At 41.0% G+C, this 17,342-nt stretch overlaps 1 protein-coding gene across 1 annotated transcript in view; it reads left to right on the top strand.

Annotated features, from left to right (window-relative positions):
* TRPC5 (transient receptor potential cation channel subfamily C member 5) overlaps positions 1-17,342 on the top strand; it is a 249,785-nt gene that overhangs the window by 115,511 nt on the left and 116,932 nt on the right. The window contains exon 2 of the mRNA XM_032837092.1: positions 2,115-2,512. Coding sequence (XP_032692983.1) covers positions 2,135-2,512 — 378 coding nt within the window. The 5' untranslated portion in view covers positions 2,115-2,134. The remainder of the gene's footprint in view (positions 1-2,114; positions 2,513-17,342) is intronic.

Raw genomic sequence — 17,342 nt, 5'->3', positions numbered from 1 at the left:
TCCAGGAGGTAATCAAAGCTGCTGAGGTGCCAAAAAAGTTTGGCACATTGGGAGAATCAAAAGAAGTTTCATGAGGCTAAAGAATAGTGGATGAGGGTGAGAAGTTGGAAAGGTAAATACAAACCCAGACCTAGGAGACCTCAAAAAGGAAAGTTGATTTCATCACAAGAGCAGCAAGAAACTAATCAAGGAGGAGTAAAATGGAATCAGATGTATGTTTCGTGAGATAAGTTGGAGGTGGTGTGGAAGACCACAAAGAGGGAAGAGAATGGTCTGGATGACCAACCATAAGGTGGTGGAATGGTTTAGGCATGAGATGATGAACACATGGACCTATTCTTTCATACCCTCCCAAAGTGACTAGCATAGTGCGAGGCACACTGCAGGCTTCCAGTGTGCTCACATTGATTAACTAAATAAATATAAACTGAATCAGATTGTTGATTCTCTCTTCAGGAGATCACACTATCTCTTCTTCCTCCTCCCTGTTCATTTATAACATAGAAGGGGAGGCAGGGAGGCAGTCTACAATTAGTATTATTAAAGTCATTTGCTGTTTAGTGATAAATGCTTACTCTAAGTGCCACTTCCCTTTAGTCACTGCTGAGTTACTTGAAAGTAGCACAGGAAATATCAGTGCTTCTTGGTATAGCCAAGCAGTGCCCTGCTCTCCTGAGACTTGGATGCAGAGAAAAATTTATCATTTGGGCCTGTTCAGAACAAGAGGTGACACTCACCTTCAAATACCAACTTCCCAGAAGATCACAAGCACATGAATTGCAAATGTCACTTGGTATAATATATGCTTCTTCCTTTGCCAAAGCGGGGATGTCATTACCTGGAAAAGTGAGGCAAATTTTTGTGGAAGCTTCATGTCTTCATCATCTCTTCCATCCAAGAGATGAGACAAGTGGCCCTTTATCACATTTCCATTTCCTTTTGCTGGCAAAACAGTTTGGTAATGAGACACTTAAATCGGTCCAGCCCAACTCAGCCTCCAGAGGATCTAAGAGGTCCCAGGGATGGGAGGGAAAGGAGAACAAATCACCTTATGGATCTGAGCCTCATCTTCTCCCCTGGGGAGGATAACCATTCCTATCTCACCGGGCTAGTACAAGGAGTCAGTAAGGATCGTGCATGAATTTGATCTGTAAACTATGAAGCAAGAACTCTATACTATTATTCATTCTATACAATTGAAGGCAAAGACTGTCTTTTACTTCTTGGTTTCCCAGAGAAAGGTAAACACATTGTAGGAATTCAATAATAGGTTTTACTTTAAAATAAATTCCATTAAAATCTGATTTTAGATGTGGTGCTTATAAAATAGACCATTCACTTCACAGAACTGAATCAGATTATCAGATCCATTAGCTTCTTGGTTTCAAGTGGTAGAGGAAAAAATCATGAATAGGCAGAGGGGATACTTGACTTTGGCCTATTGGAGCCAAGAGCTGTTCCCCAGTGAGAAGCAGCCAGAAGCAGGGTTTCAGTTAGCATGAAAACCAGATTTCAATCCAGAATCTACACCTGGGACAGCTTCAAATGTAACCCTGAAAATTAGCTCAGGCTCATGGGCCCAGGGCCTAAAGGAAACTGGCCAAAGGTAACTCCAACTTTGAATCATAAATCAGAAGTATTATCATGAGTATCTTCAGGCAGCAGAAGGGAAAGAAGGAATTAATTTGTGCCATGTTTTAGGAGGTGTAAACCTGTGCCAGTTGCTTTGATAATATACTATCTCATCTGACTCTCACAAGAGCTTTATGAAGAAGGAATTAACCTTTAGCACAGGGCCTGGTACACAGTAAGTACTAAGTGATAACTGCTATTGATGTTATTAATATTGATAACCTTAATAATAATAAACCAAAATGAAGTGGGATTGAATAACTTATCCAAGGTCACAAAGCTGGTAAAGTAAGGACTTGAACCCAGTTCTTTCCCACCCAAAAGCCTGGGCTTTTTCTGCTATACCTTTTTGCAAGTAGAGAAAGATGGTGGTATGAAGACGGTTGATTTTCCAACCCCTTAGCCAGACTTCCCCCATAAACTGGACACTTGAGAACTTCAGGCACCTAAGACTATCTTTGGTTTCTCTCTCTCCCACTCAGGTTGCTAAATGCTATGAAACATGGCCCAACTGTACTACAAAAAAGTCAACTATTCGCCATACAGAGATCGTATCCCCCTGCAAATTGTGAGGGCTGAGACCGAGCTCTCTGCAGAAGAGAAGGCTTTCCTCAATGCAGTGGAGAAGGGGGACTATGCCACCGTGAAGCAGGCCCTACAGGAAGCTGAGATTTACTACAATGTCAACATCAACTGCATGGATCCTCTGGGCCGGAGTGCCCTGCTTATTGCCATTGAGAATGAGAACTTGGAAATTATGGAGCTTCTACTGAACCACAGCGTTTATGTAGGTGATGCATTGCTCTACGCCATCCGCAAGGAAGTGGTGGGCGCTGTGGAGCTTCTGCTCAGCTACCGGCGGCCAAGTGGAGAGAAGCAGGTAAGAGAAATCCCTATGGGCTTGGGAAACAGCTAGGAACAATAAGGCCCCAGGATCAGAAGCCTGAAAACTAGGGAAGGTTAGATAGGTTGGAGTTAAGAAACCCTATCTTGACAACCCTTTGCTCTCAGAAATAGCATCTGTGATCTCAGGTGGTATCCTAGAGCTACCCTGTTCTTTCTACCTAGAGCTACCACATGGTTTTCCTCATTTGCCTTTTCCTTGTGAGCGTTCGCCCATATACATTCAATACTTAGCAACCTAAGGCTGCCTGGATGGCTTGGTCAGTTAAGCCTCTGCCTTCAGCTCTGGTCATGATCCCAGGGTCCTGGGATCAAGCCCCACATTGGGCTCCCTGCTCAGTAGGGAGCCCACTTCTCCCTCTCTCTCTCTCTCTGTCCCTCTCCCCACTCAGTTCTCTCTCTCTCAAATAAATAAAATCTTTAAAAAAAATACTTAGCAACCCAAAAGTGTACATTCCAATTCTAGAATATCCAAGCTCCTTCGACCCTTCCTACCTTCTGCTCTCTAGTTTCATTTTCTTCCTCTACTCAAAGGTTACATTTTAGAAAGGAAGATACCAAACATAGATGTGGGATTTGTCCTCACTAGCCTCTCTCCTGGAGAATGGCAAAAGGCCTTTAAATGTGAATGCCTCCGTATAGATGCAGACAAATACAGAGGATCATGTATTTTCCCAGTACCTGTGATGCAACTGTATTCTACTCCTAAGTGTTTAGTGTTTTGCCTCTGTGACTCTCCTACACTCCAAGGAACTTAAGCTTAATACTCTGGAATCACCTTTGAGTCCTTCCTTTTCCTGACCTTTGTGTCCAATCCCCCAAGCCCTATGGTTTCTTCCTCCCCAATCTCTCTTTCATACTTTCTTTCCTCCTACCACTCTGCCTGTGCTCCTCATCATCTCTCTCCTAAATAGGTGATTCTCAAAGTGTGGTTCCCAGACCAGCATCATTAGTTAGCATCACCAGTGCAACCTGTTAGAAATGTAAATTCTCAGGCCCCACCACAGACTGATGGAATCAAAAACTCTGGGGATGAGGTCCAGTACACTGTGCTTTGACTAGCCCCTCCAAAGGCTCTGATGAACACTCAGGTTTAAGAACCACTATCCTAGACTAACGTGAAAATCTTCTAACTGGATTCCCTGCCTATAGAACACTTCCTTTATCACAAGCCATCCTGAGAAACAATGCTAACTTATTCTCCCCAGCACAACAATCCTGTCATTGCTGCCAATGTTTTCAGTAATTACAAGGTCTCATTACAAGAGAAACCAACACATGAAGTCTAACACTCTGTACCCTTCGGCAATGGTCTTTTCCAGTCCTGTCTCCCACAGGTTTCTCCTAAACCCCCCAAGTCAGACAGGTTTCTTTGCTGCCTTTCTTTGGAGCATAGTATGGACAAAGAAAATACAGAGTCATCAACTCTGAGATACCATAATACACTAAAGAGCAAAAATAGTACAAATGAAACTCCAAATTGCAAAGTACTCAGTTAAGGAAAACACTTGACATCAAACCTTATGAGATACAACCAAAGCTTGTTTTAAGGGAATTCATGGCTTTACTACTTGCCTGCCCAGTTAAACTGAAAGGAACAGAAGTAAGCTAAGTGATAACTCATAGACTAAGCATTGGAATGGAGAGAGCAGCAAGACAGACAGTAGATTAAAAGTTCTTTGAGTAAAGGTCCTGAATGTCCCATTCTCCATCAGCACTTAATACAGTGCAGCTGTATCCCCACACTAGGAAAGTGCCTGTAATATCACAGGGACTCAATAAATACTTATTTTAAGAACAACTAGTTCATAACAGTTTGTTTTCAGTCAGCACTGTGCTGAGAATGTTACACCACTGAGCTCATTTAATCCCCTCAGCAACTCTCTTAAGTAGACACTACTATGACTACCCCTCTGAAAAATCGAGTAATAGTCGAATCAGTTGTCCAAGATCACAGTGTCAGAGCCAGGATTCGAACCCAGGCAACTGAACTTCTAAACCCACCCAATTAACCACTTGATTATACTGCTTCTGAAGCAATCTAAGTCTTGGGATTTCCAACACAGGAGTTCTGAGACTAGGGTTGATCAGTGAAGGATAGAGAGCTCTCTGGAAAGGACAGGCCAGAATTTGGATGAATAGCAAAACAGAGAGGTATAAACATGTTCCCTACTCAGTCTGTGTACCAATTCCCATCAAAACTGATTTGTTCTGTGCCCTATTTTCCCATAGTCCTGCTAAGGTCCTGGGTGATTAACTGTGTTACTATGAACTAAGGCTTACCCAGATACGCTGCTCTATGATGACCTTGCTCACCTCTGAGATTGTATAGCCATTAGCTCTAACCTTCCATTGACACCAATTACATGCTACTATGTATTATTGGCCAGCAGTTGACATCAATTGCATGCTACTATGTATTACTGGCCAGCCTTGCGTAAATGTCTTATCTCTGTAACTAGATTGTTTCTTTTTCTTTTTTTTTTAAAAAAAGATTTTATTTATTTGTCAGAGAGAGAGTGAGTGAGAGAGAGAGAGCACAAGCAGGGGAAGGGGCAGAGGGAAAGGGAGAAGCACTCTCCCTACTGAGCAAGAAGCCCGATGTGGGACTCCATCTCAGGACCCTAGGATCATGCCATGAGCCAAAGGCAGATGCTTAATCAACTGAACTACCCAAGTACCCTAGATTGTTTCTTAAATGTCAGACATAGTCTAATGCCTAACCATTTCCATGTTTCCCCCAATAGTACCTAACCCAGTTCCTAGTATATAATGAGTGATATATAAATATTTGCTGATGGATAAGAAGGAATTACATTTATCCCTCAGAAAAGTATATGGCTAGCTGATTGAACAAGACATCCTGGACTTTCATATTCAATCCCATTTATCCTCATAACTATAGTGAAAGATAGGAGACCACAGGGGAGTTTCCAAAGAGGAGGCTAGCAATACTAACCCTATCTGAGTTTTGAAAGTAGGCTATGTCCTTATTTGATGGCCCCCTTGTCCCCAATCTTTCCCATCCTCTGGCAAACTCTGAAGAAGAAAGGCACCAGTAAACTTACTCTAAAGTACAATCTAAGGCATGACCTCCCTCAAGAAAAGCAGTGCTTAACTCACAGGAATGAACCACTAATGGTAAAATGTCAGGCATATGGAACAGGGGTGAAACTGTTTGGGACAGGCTGTCTGTTCCCAAGATCCTTTCAGACATGCTGTCAATGTAAGACATCCTTTGTCCATACTCCAGTATCACACCATATGTACAAATGCACAAAGCCATCAGGCCATCCCCAAGTCTTTTCTGAAAGCTTTCTCTTCCCACTCTCCTCTCTCTCCCAACCCCCACCACCAGCCTCTGCTAAATTTTATTTTCTCCCATTGCTCTGACAATCACTACAATAAGTCATATGTCAGTAACTATAACAACAGGCTGCCACAGTGCTGGAGTTCTGCCTTTCTGGGAGATAGAAACAGGATTTGTTTACCTGGAAGTAATCAGGAATGTGAGCAAATGTAGGCCTCCTGAACGTCCATGGGTACAGCTGGGTAGGCTACTCTCAGAAAGGCACACCTCCCACACACAGATTCCAAACACCTGGCCTTTTTCCTGGGTTCTCCCCCATAGCGCCAAGGGATGGGCACAGCTGACCTTCATCTGTATTGGGTGGATAAACGAGTGTCCTTTTTTGCTTTATTGGGCATAGAGTTTGGTCTCAGTCTAGCAGTAAGAAACCCTCTGCTCAGCCCACTGTGCTCTTCCCTGTCTTCTAGCCTATCAAATGTCCTCTCAGATAAAGATCAGATGCCAGGCATAAATGGCTGACACTGGCTTTGAGGATCAACACTCACTTGGAAATCTGCATTTTTTTTTAAATGGGATCAAGTAAGACAATTCTTTTTTTTTAGATTTTATTTATTTATTTCATAGAGAGAGATCACAAGTAGGCAGAGAGGCAGACAGAGAGAGAGGAGGAAGCAGGCTCCCCGCCGAGCAGAGAGCCCGAAGCGGGGCTCGATCCCAGAGCCCTGGGATCATGACCTGAACCGAAGGCAGAGGCTTTAACCCACTGAGCCACCCAGGCACCTCTGCATTTTTAATAGGAACCAAAACTCAAAGTAAAAATGGCGGTGCTTTTTCAGAATTTCCTGCATGAGACAAGTATAAGACTCGTGTGTGTGTGTGTGTGTGTGTGTGTGTGTGTGTGTGTGTGTGTTTGGTGTTAGTCTTTTGTCTTCTTGTGAGTGTGTTGTTCTGAGGTCTTGCTGCTCCGGAAATCTGACCCCCTTGGCAGCATCCACTCCCTGACCACTACAGCCTATTTCCTCAGTGGCAGATTTTGTGATTCCTTGGGATAAACATTCTTTAATAACTCACAGAATTCAAGAGCTTTGTACCACAGAACATTTGACACTCCCCTATTTCTTGTATATAAAGCCCTTTCCCTTTGGCCCACTGAGTCCAGGAACCACTAGAGGAACATCAGCAGCCTGAGGAGCCAAAGCAACTACAATCCAGAGCAGTCTTATACTTGTGTCTGGTCAAAACCAGCTCAAAGATTAATCATTGCACATACAGAGAATTTGTCAAAACACAGATGCCTGACCCCCTACAAAATCAGAATCTTGGGGTTTGAGCCTGGGACCAACATTTTAATAAGCCCACCCTCACCCATTTCCAGGTAAGAGGCCTATGACCCTCTTTGTATTTGTTTCCTAGGACTGCCATAATAAATTTCCACAAACTGGGAGGCTTAAAATTGAAGAAATGCATTCTCTCCTCGTTCAGGAGGTCAGAAGTCTGAAATGAAGGTACAACCAGGGCTGGCTCCTTCTGGAGGCCGTAGGAGAGAATTTGTTCCATGCCTTGGCTTATAACTGCATCGATCTCTGCCTCCATCATCACACACAGTTCTCTTCTGTGTCTTTTCCCTGTGTCTTTCAGTCTTGATCTCCATCTCCTTTCTCTTATAAAATACCAGCCATTGATTTAGGGCCCACCCTAATGCAGGATGACCTCATTTTAACGTGACATCTGCAGACCCTTTTTCTAAATAAGGTCGCATTCACAGGTACTGTGGGTTAAGACTTGACAGTATCTTTTGACAGGATACCTTTCAACCCTCTATGAGGAATACAAATCAGGTAAGTGGTTTTCAAACATTTTCAGAAACAGAGCCTTTAATTAAAGGAAATCCTGCCCAGATGTAAAACAGACAAACAGGCCCACACAGAGCTGGCCTGGTTTATGAGCATATCAGGGCTCAAAGCCCTACTTGTTCACACACACACACACACACAATCCTTGGCCCCTAAGGAGCAAGCATAGTTGGAAAACCACTCATCTCAAAGACAGAATGACAGACTCGAATTCAGAATTTGAGGTGCTAACCAACTTGCAGGTAACAGGATGACCTTGGGCAAGGTACAAGATCTTTTACACATGTCCAGTTACAGAATCACCCTATGGCTTAGTTTCCTCATATATAAAGCAAAGCTGATGATACCAGTCCCTACCTAATCTGGGGTAGGAAGAAAGAAAGAAGAAAAAGATACATTAAAGTCTTTTGAAAAAAAATGTAAATGCTAGACAGAGGTCAAGAACTGTTATTCTTGGCTTCATTCCATCAATTTGACTTAGCCTGTCATATTGTGTGGAGAGACCATCTGGCAAGTGGCATACATCACAATGAAGTACTAGTACAATGAGAGAGAGAGAGGCTTGTGAGCAAGCTGGCCCAGTTCACAGAGTACCTCCTTCTGCCTGGCATTGATGACAATGGTCTTCCTTTTGCTGTTAAGCAAGCTGTATAACCTTGAAGTCATCCCTTTTTGTTCACTGGTGTCTTTAAGGATTGAAGCAACAGGGAGGTAGAGCTGCTGGCCTCTCCATCAGCAGCTTACCCAAAGAATTTTCTTTCTTGGTCATTTGCGTCAATGCAGGCAGGCAGAAAGAGACTAAGACAACCTTCTCCCCAAGGCCCACCCCTCTGGGCTCTGCCATAATTACTCATTTGTCTGTGGCAGATGGCTCCAAATTAAAACTGGTCTCACAGATGAGCTAGTGAGATTAAGTTTCACCAACACTGATAAGTGTTTGTGTTAAGATTGTAGAAAATCAGCAAGAAGACTTTCCATTTACTCCCTTCTATCTGACTTATGGTCTCAGGGAGAGATTGCACAGTGTGGAGGGCAACACTGAGGGCCTGGGCAAAGGTGACTAGAGCCCGGAGAGGGGAACTAAAGAGCCTAACCTCTAAGTCTCAAACATTCAATGAGAGAGCTGAAAGTAATGGGAAGAATGGCAGAAGTCACCTTGCTATTCACAGACAACCTAAAGTGGTAGAAAGAAAGTAAGCTTTGCAGCCAGCCACTTATTAGATGTGTTGCCTTGGACATATCAGTTAAACATATCAGTTAAGAAACCTTAGTTTCTTCATCTGTAAATGGGAACAACAATGGAGTCTACTTCATAGAGGTAAAGTGAGATTAAATGGAATAATGCACATATATTACTTAGAACTGTGCCTGACACATAGCCAATACTCGGAAAGGGTCGTTAGTACTATTCCTACTCCTATTAGTTTGAAATCCTGCTGATATCACCTTCTGGTGGTAATCTCATGTAACCATTTTTTTCAAAAATGTGGTAAGAACCCACTCGCAAGAGTTCAGACTGAGTGACCTTGACAAAGTTATTTAGAGAGATTGAGCATCAGTTTCCTTATCTATATAGTGGGGATAATGATACTGTCTATGTCACAGGTTGTTGCAAGATTTAAATGAGAATTATTTTTTAACATTTGGCATAATTTGTAGTACTTAACATTCAACATGTGATACTTATATTCTTAGCATTAATATAAAATAGTCTTATTATGAACTCTGTTACCTGAATTGCCCAATCTAACAGAAAATATTTAATCTTGTCATAATCTGAGGAACAGCTTTAATTCGCTGGTTTTCATTCTAAAATCAAAGTTCTAGACCCAAAAAATGGGTTGTGCCAATCAACTCAAGATAATAAATCAACCACTTCTTGGGAGGAGAAGGTCATAATGAGTGCATCATATCATAGCAGACAAACTGCTGTAGAGTCCAGCTTCTTTCTTTCAACCCACTTCAGTCTTTTCTGCCCCAACTTCCAGTCAGATGCCCAGTAACAACCATCTAGATGATGGTGACCGTTCACCAAGGTCTCAACTAAGGAGTGGCTCAACCAGTGACCATAGACTAATTCCCCTTTACTCCAACTAGGATCAGAGAAGACAAGAGGGAGTGTAGATAGATGAGCATGGGAACCCAACAATTGCCATTTATAAGACTCAGGATGCACCTGGCCCAGTGCCCTGAGCCTCAGTGAGGTATTATTCATTCATTTCCCTCTGACCCGCATGCCATCCTCTTCTTTCTTCCTTTCCAGTTCAAAGCCTATTTTCTAAAAGGTTCTCCCCTTGAAACCTCTGTGTCTACTTGTGTCTGGAGTGTCTTCCTATATTGTCCACATCACACATTTTGGATGATGTAGCATACATTTGCTTGCACTGTTCTATTTCTGTCCCATGGTTTTTGTTGGCATATGGAAAGGAACAGGGTTGTGTTTGGTGCGGATAGGACAGCTGGGAAGGGAGATAGAAGGAGACCTCTGGATTTTGCACCAATATTTCACACTTGAATTGAATTTGCAACAAGAGCTATAAGCTGGAAAAACAAATAACAATGAAGAACCTAGGGTAAAAAGGAGACAGAAATGGCTGCCTTTTAGACAATCAGTATGAGGCACAGGAGGAGTGGATGATATCACAGGCAGATGAGTTATACCTGCCCTGGGACAGAGGAGAATAGAAAACTTCCTAGCTGGACATGTGTATGTCGGTTAGGGCTATGCTCAACCATGAGCACAAAGCTCTAGAAAGGAAGCTTGATTTGATGGTAGCTCTGGGGAGCTAAAAACTCACATGTGTTTTTATTTGGTGATTGACTTTTTATATTATATTATATTTATATTATATTATATTTATATTTGTATTATATATATATACATATATATATATATGTATATATATATATATATGTATATATATATATATACATATCTTCTTTGCGAGGTATAATGCAGCCAGCTATCTTGGTTTTCTTGAAAACAAGTTTAAGTAACTGCGTTTTTTGTTTTTTGGTTTTGGTTTTTTTTTTCAGAGAGGTGAATATCTTAAATCTTTTGTGGCTCTTGGAACACAAAAGGCCATGCTCACTAAGAGGGGAGGGGGCTGGAGGGACAGCATGTGCATGTTTGTTCTCCACACAATACCATACATTTCTTGAGGGCAGTCACTGTATCTTTCAATTTTATTGTGAGGCATATAATTAGCAGTCAAAAATACTTAGACAACTGAATAGAACTGAAGCGAATTAATCATTTGCTGAAACTCTATCATCAATGAGTTGTTCCAGAGAGACACTACTTGGAGCTGCTTTATTATTTTCAACTTTGTTGTAATCGTTAGTGCTTCTGATGGTCCCTCCGAGGCAGAGTGGAATAATAGAGTAGCTTGGGAGACCAGAAGCTTTGTGCCAGTTCAGACTGAGCTGAGTGATCTTGGACATGTTACTTCAGGCCAAATAATCTCTAAACTCTCTACAGTTGTGCTTTGAGAGTACAGTAGGCCTTGTCCACTGAAAGTCAGCACAAACACCGAAGAGCAAGTAACTCAGTGTATCAGTTTGTCTGCTACAATATGATGCACTCATCATCAACTCAAGATAATTAATCAACCACTTCTTGGGAGGAGAAGGTCCCAAGAAGTGGTTGATTTATTATCTTGAGTTGATTGGCACAACCCATTTTTTGGGTCTAGAACTTTGATTTTAGAATGAAAACCAGAGAATTAAAGCTGTTCCTCAGATTATGACAAGATTAAATATTTTCTGTTAGATTGGGCAATTCAGGTAACAGAGTTCATAATAACCCAGGGGACTGGTTGAACAGCACTATCCCTCAGCAAGTGTTTGTGAGGAGCTGGCCATGTTGATCTTTAACTCCTTCCCCTTTCATCTACCTACTTCCCCAAATGACATTGTCTTCTGCCTCTCTTCCAATCCCTCCCCATATACACAGTTTCAGTGTTGGTGTCCCACTTTAATCTCATTGGTTTGCAACTCTCTTGGCTTCCACGATATCATGCCTACCTGGAGCCTCATCTCCCTCTGACCACTGTCTCTTGGTCTTTTCTTTAGAGTCCTTATCTTTTTTCCCCTTCAATACTGGTGCTACACGGAGCTCTATCATTTCTCCATTTTTGGCTCAGTATCTATCATGAGATCCGTAATTTCTTTTCCAAATTTCAGCTATATATACACACCTAAATGTACCCTAGACCCTTACAATTTACTATGTCTAATAATAAAAATAGTAAACACTAATTTGCACTTACTATGTGCCAGGCACCATTCTAAGTACATAATATACATTAACTTGTTTGAGCCTCACAACCATCCTATGATGAAGGATAATACTCATTCTTACAAATGGAGGCATTAGTCACAAAGAGGTTAAATAACTTTCCCAAGGTTATAGAGCTGGTCAGTAGACTAACTGGGATTTAAACCTAGGCAGTCTGGCTGCAGAGTCTGTGTTCTTGCCTATACTAACCTCGGTTTGCCTTCCATGTCCTCCTCTTCATCCAGTGTATCCTCTCCCAGGTGATGGCATCCTTATCCCTCCAGGTATCCTTCCAGTGTTCTAGATCTAAAACCTTACAGTGGTCTTCACCTTCACCCTCTCCTTCAGCCACTCACACCAAGTTGGTTACCAAGTCCCTTTAAATAACTGAACTGAGGTGAGGAGGCAAAGATATAATCAATTAGTCAAAATATAAGTGCTGTTAGAGATAAGAAAGGACTGTATTTTGAGGAGCGTAGGTATCTGATCATGTCACTCAAATGGTCAGGGTTGCTTCTTATTTCCTGTAGAATAAAGTTCAAAATACATGTGCATTGTTGATAGTTTGAAGAAAGAGGCCTGGCAATTCATGTCGAATTGTCACTGATAAATCCAGCCCTAAGCTTAGATGGATAGTGAGTTCCGTTGGAGAAGACAGTATAAGGGAAGTGGTTTCTTCTTCTGTCCTCTCCAGAGTCAGGACAGCTACCTTAGTGAGGGGCATCCTGGATTCAGGGACCTCCTGGTAAATGTACACTTAATCTGGTAGCTATTCTCTATTCTAAAATGTATGTCAGGGGTGCCTTGGTAGCTCAGTGGGTTAAGCCTCTGCCTTCAGCTCAGGTCATGATCTCAGGGTCCTGGGATCGAGTCCCACATTGGGCTCTCTGTTCCGCGGCGAGCCTGCTTCCTCCTCTCTCTCTGCCTACTTGTGATCTCCATCTGTCAAATAAATAAATAAAATCTTTAAAAAAAATTTTTAAATAAGTATGTCAGCCCTCTGAGGTCCTCCACAGAAGGAAGGTAATCAGCATATTATTACTAAGATCTTGAATGAGGGAGTTTCCTGTTTCACCATACTATCAGTGGATTGTTATTGCTGGTCCATTAGTTAAAAAAAAAAAAAAAAAGGCTGTGAGCCAGATAAGGAAAAGGCACTGAAAGAACTTTCCAAAGAAATACAAATCAGAGAAGGAAGAGGAACACATGGTCACAACTGCAAATCTCCTGCATGTCTATACCACCTTTACCTCCTCATCTGGAAAAGGGAGATGATGACCTACAGCAAACACTTCTGAAACTGGAGAGTGGAATTTATAAATCTCCCTCTACACTTCAAGGACAGCCTGGAGTTATTCGATGTTTGTGGCCACCGTCAGCTCCATTATTCATATGAGAATTGCAGATAGAACTTTTGAGCTGCAAATGACCTCTAGAGATCCTCCAATCCATCCCCTCCTCAAATAGCCAGGTAGATCTTCCCACCTACCAATGGGCCTACATAAGGAAGGCTTCAATCCCTACTGAGACAGCCAGAATTTAGAGCAGTTTGGGCTTTGTCTACCCAACCAAAATGAAGATGTGTCATATTTACTCAAGCAATTTCCCCCCTTTCCCCTCTCCATTATTTCTTAACTCACAAACTGAGGTTATTCAAGTATCAGGGACCCAGATTGCCACGGCCCTTCTCCACAGCCATGTTTATTTTGGAGCTTTTGTTTTAAAAATAATACATGTTATTACTCTCAGAACCCATTCCCCGGAAGTCATCATTATGAACAATATAGGTGTGTCCTCCTATGTACTTTGTATGCATATTCAAACAGAAACATATACACACAAATACACACACAGACTTCTTTTCACAAATGTTCAGCAACTTGTTTCTTTTTCCTTAACAATACATTAGGGACACCTTTCCCTAGGAAGATATTTATCTTTACCATATTCTTTTTAATAACAATATTACATTATATCATACAGATTGCCATATTTATTTAACCAGTCCTTTATTAATGAACATTTAAGTTATTTCAAGAATATCTAGGTTGTTGGATTTTGCTTTCCTAAACAATGCTGTGATGAATATCAGTGGGTTTGTGTGTATGTGTGTGTCTTTGAACAGTTGTGTGATTATATCTGTAAGGCAAATTCTTAGTAATGAGATTATGGAATCACAGGGTATGTGCATTATTTAATTACAATAACTATTGCCAAATTGCTCTCTTACCAACAGTGTGTGAGAATGCTTGTTTCTCACATCCTTGGAATCAAGATTGCAAAAAAGTTAATGATTTGGGGAAATTTTTGTCAACCCAACAGTTAAATATGCTATCTCATTATTGTTTTACAGTTAAATTTTTAATTTCATATCATTTAATTTTGTATTGTAAGCAATGTGTTTTATTCTTCTGTGAATCAGCTGTTCATTTTTAACCCATCTTCCTAATAGTCTTCATCTTTTTCTTACTGATTTGTCTAAACTCTTTGTATATTAATTAACACTTTATTCATTCTTGAAAATGTTTCACTATGATTTATTAGAGAATAGTTATTTACTCAGAGTTTTATAGCAAGTCTAGAGGAAAGAGCAAAGCTAAATGTATTCCAAATCTTTTGACCTTTTTTGCATAAAAGTATACAATTGTTTTAAGTGATGCTTAAAATGTCTTAGTGTCTCTCTGGGATAAGAAAACCAGGGTGAAAGACTATTGATGTTTAATCACTTTTTTATTTTTAAGTTGCCAGTTTAGTGCTTAAGTACCTTTGTCCAAAGGAAAGAAGGCTATATGGTTGTTAAGGCTAGAGTTTACCAAGTTGAAGGCATAGAAAAGGACAAGACAGGTCTACGCATCAAGTGCATGGGAAGTAGAAATTACACAGAAACAGGAAAAAGGGTGGGTCTTTAGCCGAGGAATGAGTTCTAACACTCAAGCAATGACAAAAATCCATTTAATACATTCTTTGCCCTGGCTTCATTGGCAGCAGAATTGCTACTCCAGGAAAAAAAAAAGGAAAGTATCAAATATTACAGGAAAACATTTTCCTGAATTTCCTCAATAGGAAGGAAACATATGAGAGAGGAAATACGACATGACAAGGCTATACTGTTTCTGGTCTAAACTCTCCAAATTGTCTACAAGGATCAGATAAATAAGATTCCAAATTCTTACTTTACTTGATGACATACTGATATAATCATCTAGATTAAGAATGTGTTTGGGACACTGACAGAGTAGACAAATACTTGTGTCAAAAATAGGATGATCGGACAACCCTAACTGATACGCCAGAAAGATTCTTGATAATGTAGAAGCTTTTAGTGTCTTCCTGTCCTGCAGTCAATAAAATGTCATTTAACCCTGGAATAGAACAACCTTAACAAGCTCAGAAGAGGAAAAGCCCTCTCTAGACTGGTGGTACCAACAACCTCCACTGTCTGTTACTCAGCGTATTTTTTCCCTACTTTGATTTGAGATGAACTAGGAACTTAGGGAATTCACAAAAGGGATAAACGAAAAAATTATTGTGTTTGAACTATGTGAACTGCAATTATAGACTTATGATATCTGAAAGGGACACAAAGAATAGAGGAAATCATGAGATTTCCATGACAAGAACCTTTACAAGCCTTGAATCATTCCAGACCATCCTAGATCTGACCATATCTCACCACCCACTACCACCTCACAATAGTCCAAGCCACCATTACCTCTTAAGTGGATGATTATCAAGGCCTCTAACTAATCTCCTTGCTTGCCCTCTCAGTCCCCACATAATCTAGTCTTTTCCCAGCTACAATTAGTCACACTTTTAAGACATAAATCAGACCTTTTCACCCTGGTCAAAGCCCTCCCAAGCCCTTTCCAATGCCTTTAGGGCGCTGCATGATCTGGCCCTCTGCTCTTTGCTCTCATCTCCTATCACTCTCCCTCACTTGATCTGCTCTAGCCATAGTCACCTCTTATAAGAATGGTCTAGCCTCAGTGCCTTTGCCTGAAATGTTCCTCATCCAAGTAGCTGCATGGCTGGCTTCCTTCTTTTGTTTAGCTATTTACTCCAGTGCTACCTAATTGGGCAGGCCTTCCTTGATCTCCCTATATAGAAATAACAACATCATCCATTTCCCCCAGCTCCCACCCTGGCAACCACCAATCTATTCCTTGTATTGATGAGTTTGGTTGTTTGCTTTTTAAGATTCCATGTATAAGTGAGGTTATACAGTATTTGTCTTTTTCTGGTTTATTTCACTTGGCATAATAACCTCACATCCAGTCCTATCCTCACACATAAGTAGTTATTGAATGAGTGAAAGGAAGAGAATGTCAGACCTAGAAAGATTGTCTAGTCCACCTCCTCCCATCTTATCAATGGGGACAGTGAGACTCACAGAGAGAAAGTGATTTCTCCAGGCTCAAAGGACTGACTCATATAGAAGAACCAAGATGCATAACTTCTGACTTTCCACTGAGTGTTGCTCCCAGTACATTAAGTTAAGTACTGTCTTGAAAGCTACCCAGAGTAAATTCTATGACATTCCATAGCCACCCATTCTGGAGTCTATCTTCCTTGCCTCTAACCTAAATCCTTCATCTTATAGGCTAAACAATTTTCTCTACTTCAGCTCTTGGTGGAGAGGAAAGACATTCTAAAGATATACAAACCTTCTTTTAATCAAATATTTCTTATTTCAGAAAGCTAATATTTGCTATGAACAAAATCCAAGGCAAGGTTTCTGATGTCCATGGTGCCCCAAAAGACTTATATCAACTCCATGAACCAAGTCTCTCTTGTTACATGACAGGGATCTAGAGACCCAAGGAAATAAGACCACGTAAATGTCTAAGTGACCATATCTTTGACTCCAGGTTAGTGCAGTTAGTGCAAGAGAACATTAAAATATCTTCTCTAAAACAAAAACATATTTGTATCTAAAAAGAAACCTAATAACCCTAATATTGCATCCAAAACATTCATCTGTGATATAGATGTGGTCAAATTTCACAACTTTTGCCAACCAAACAGCCTTCCCTTCAGCTACTAAGGGGCTACAACAGAGTGGTGAGCCCTGGCTCGTCTTTGATGCAGTTATTTTTCTGCCTTCCTTTTTGAGAGCTTGATTTCTTTCTTCCAATGTTAGAGTCTCCAACCTTTTAATCAGAGATTGACATGATTTCTAAATTGGCCGATCCCATTTGTAAACCGGAAGCAGGAAAAGGTAGGCTCCTACATCCTGCGGTCAGTGCTAAGTTTTTCTGGGTAATAGCTTGTCTGATCAAAATGGGAACTGTTCTCTGGATCTTAGAACTGACTTGAGAGAAAATGCTATAGATCTCCTTTGGGGAAAGTGACTCAAAGGAGCTAG

The sequence above is a fragment of the Lontra canadensis genome, unplaced genomic scaffold (assembly GCF_010015895.1).
Source record: "Lontra canadensis isolate GAN:19392208 unplaced genomic scaffold, GSC_riverotter_1.0 scaffold96, whole genome shotgun sequence".
Classification (NCBI taxonomy): Eukaryota; Metazoa; Chordata; class Mammalia; order Carnivora; family Mustelidae; genus Lontra; species Lontra canadensis.
The sequence above is the reverse complement of the archived record's forward strand: the minus strand, read 5'-3'. Positions and strand labels throughout refer to the sequence as shown.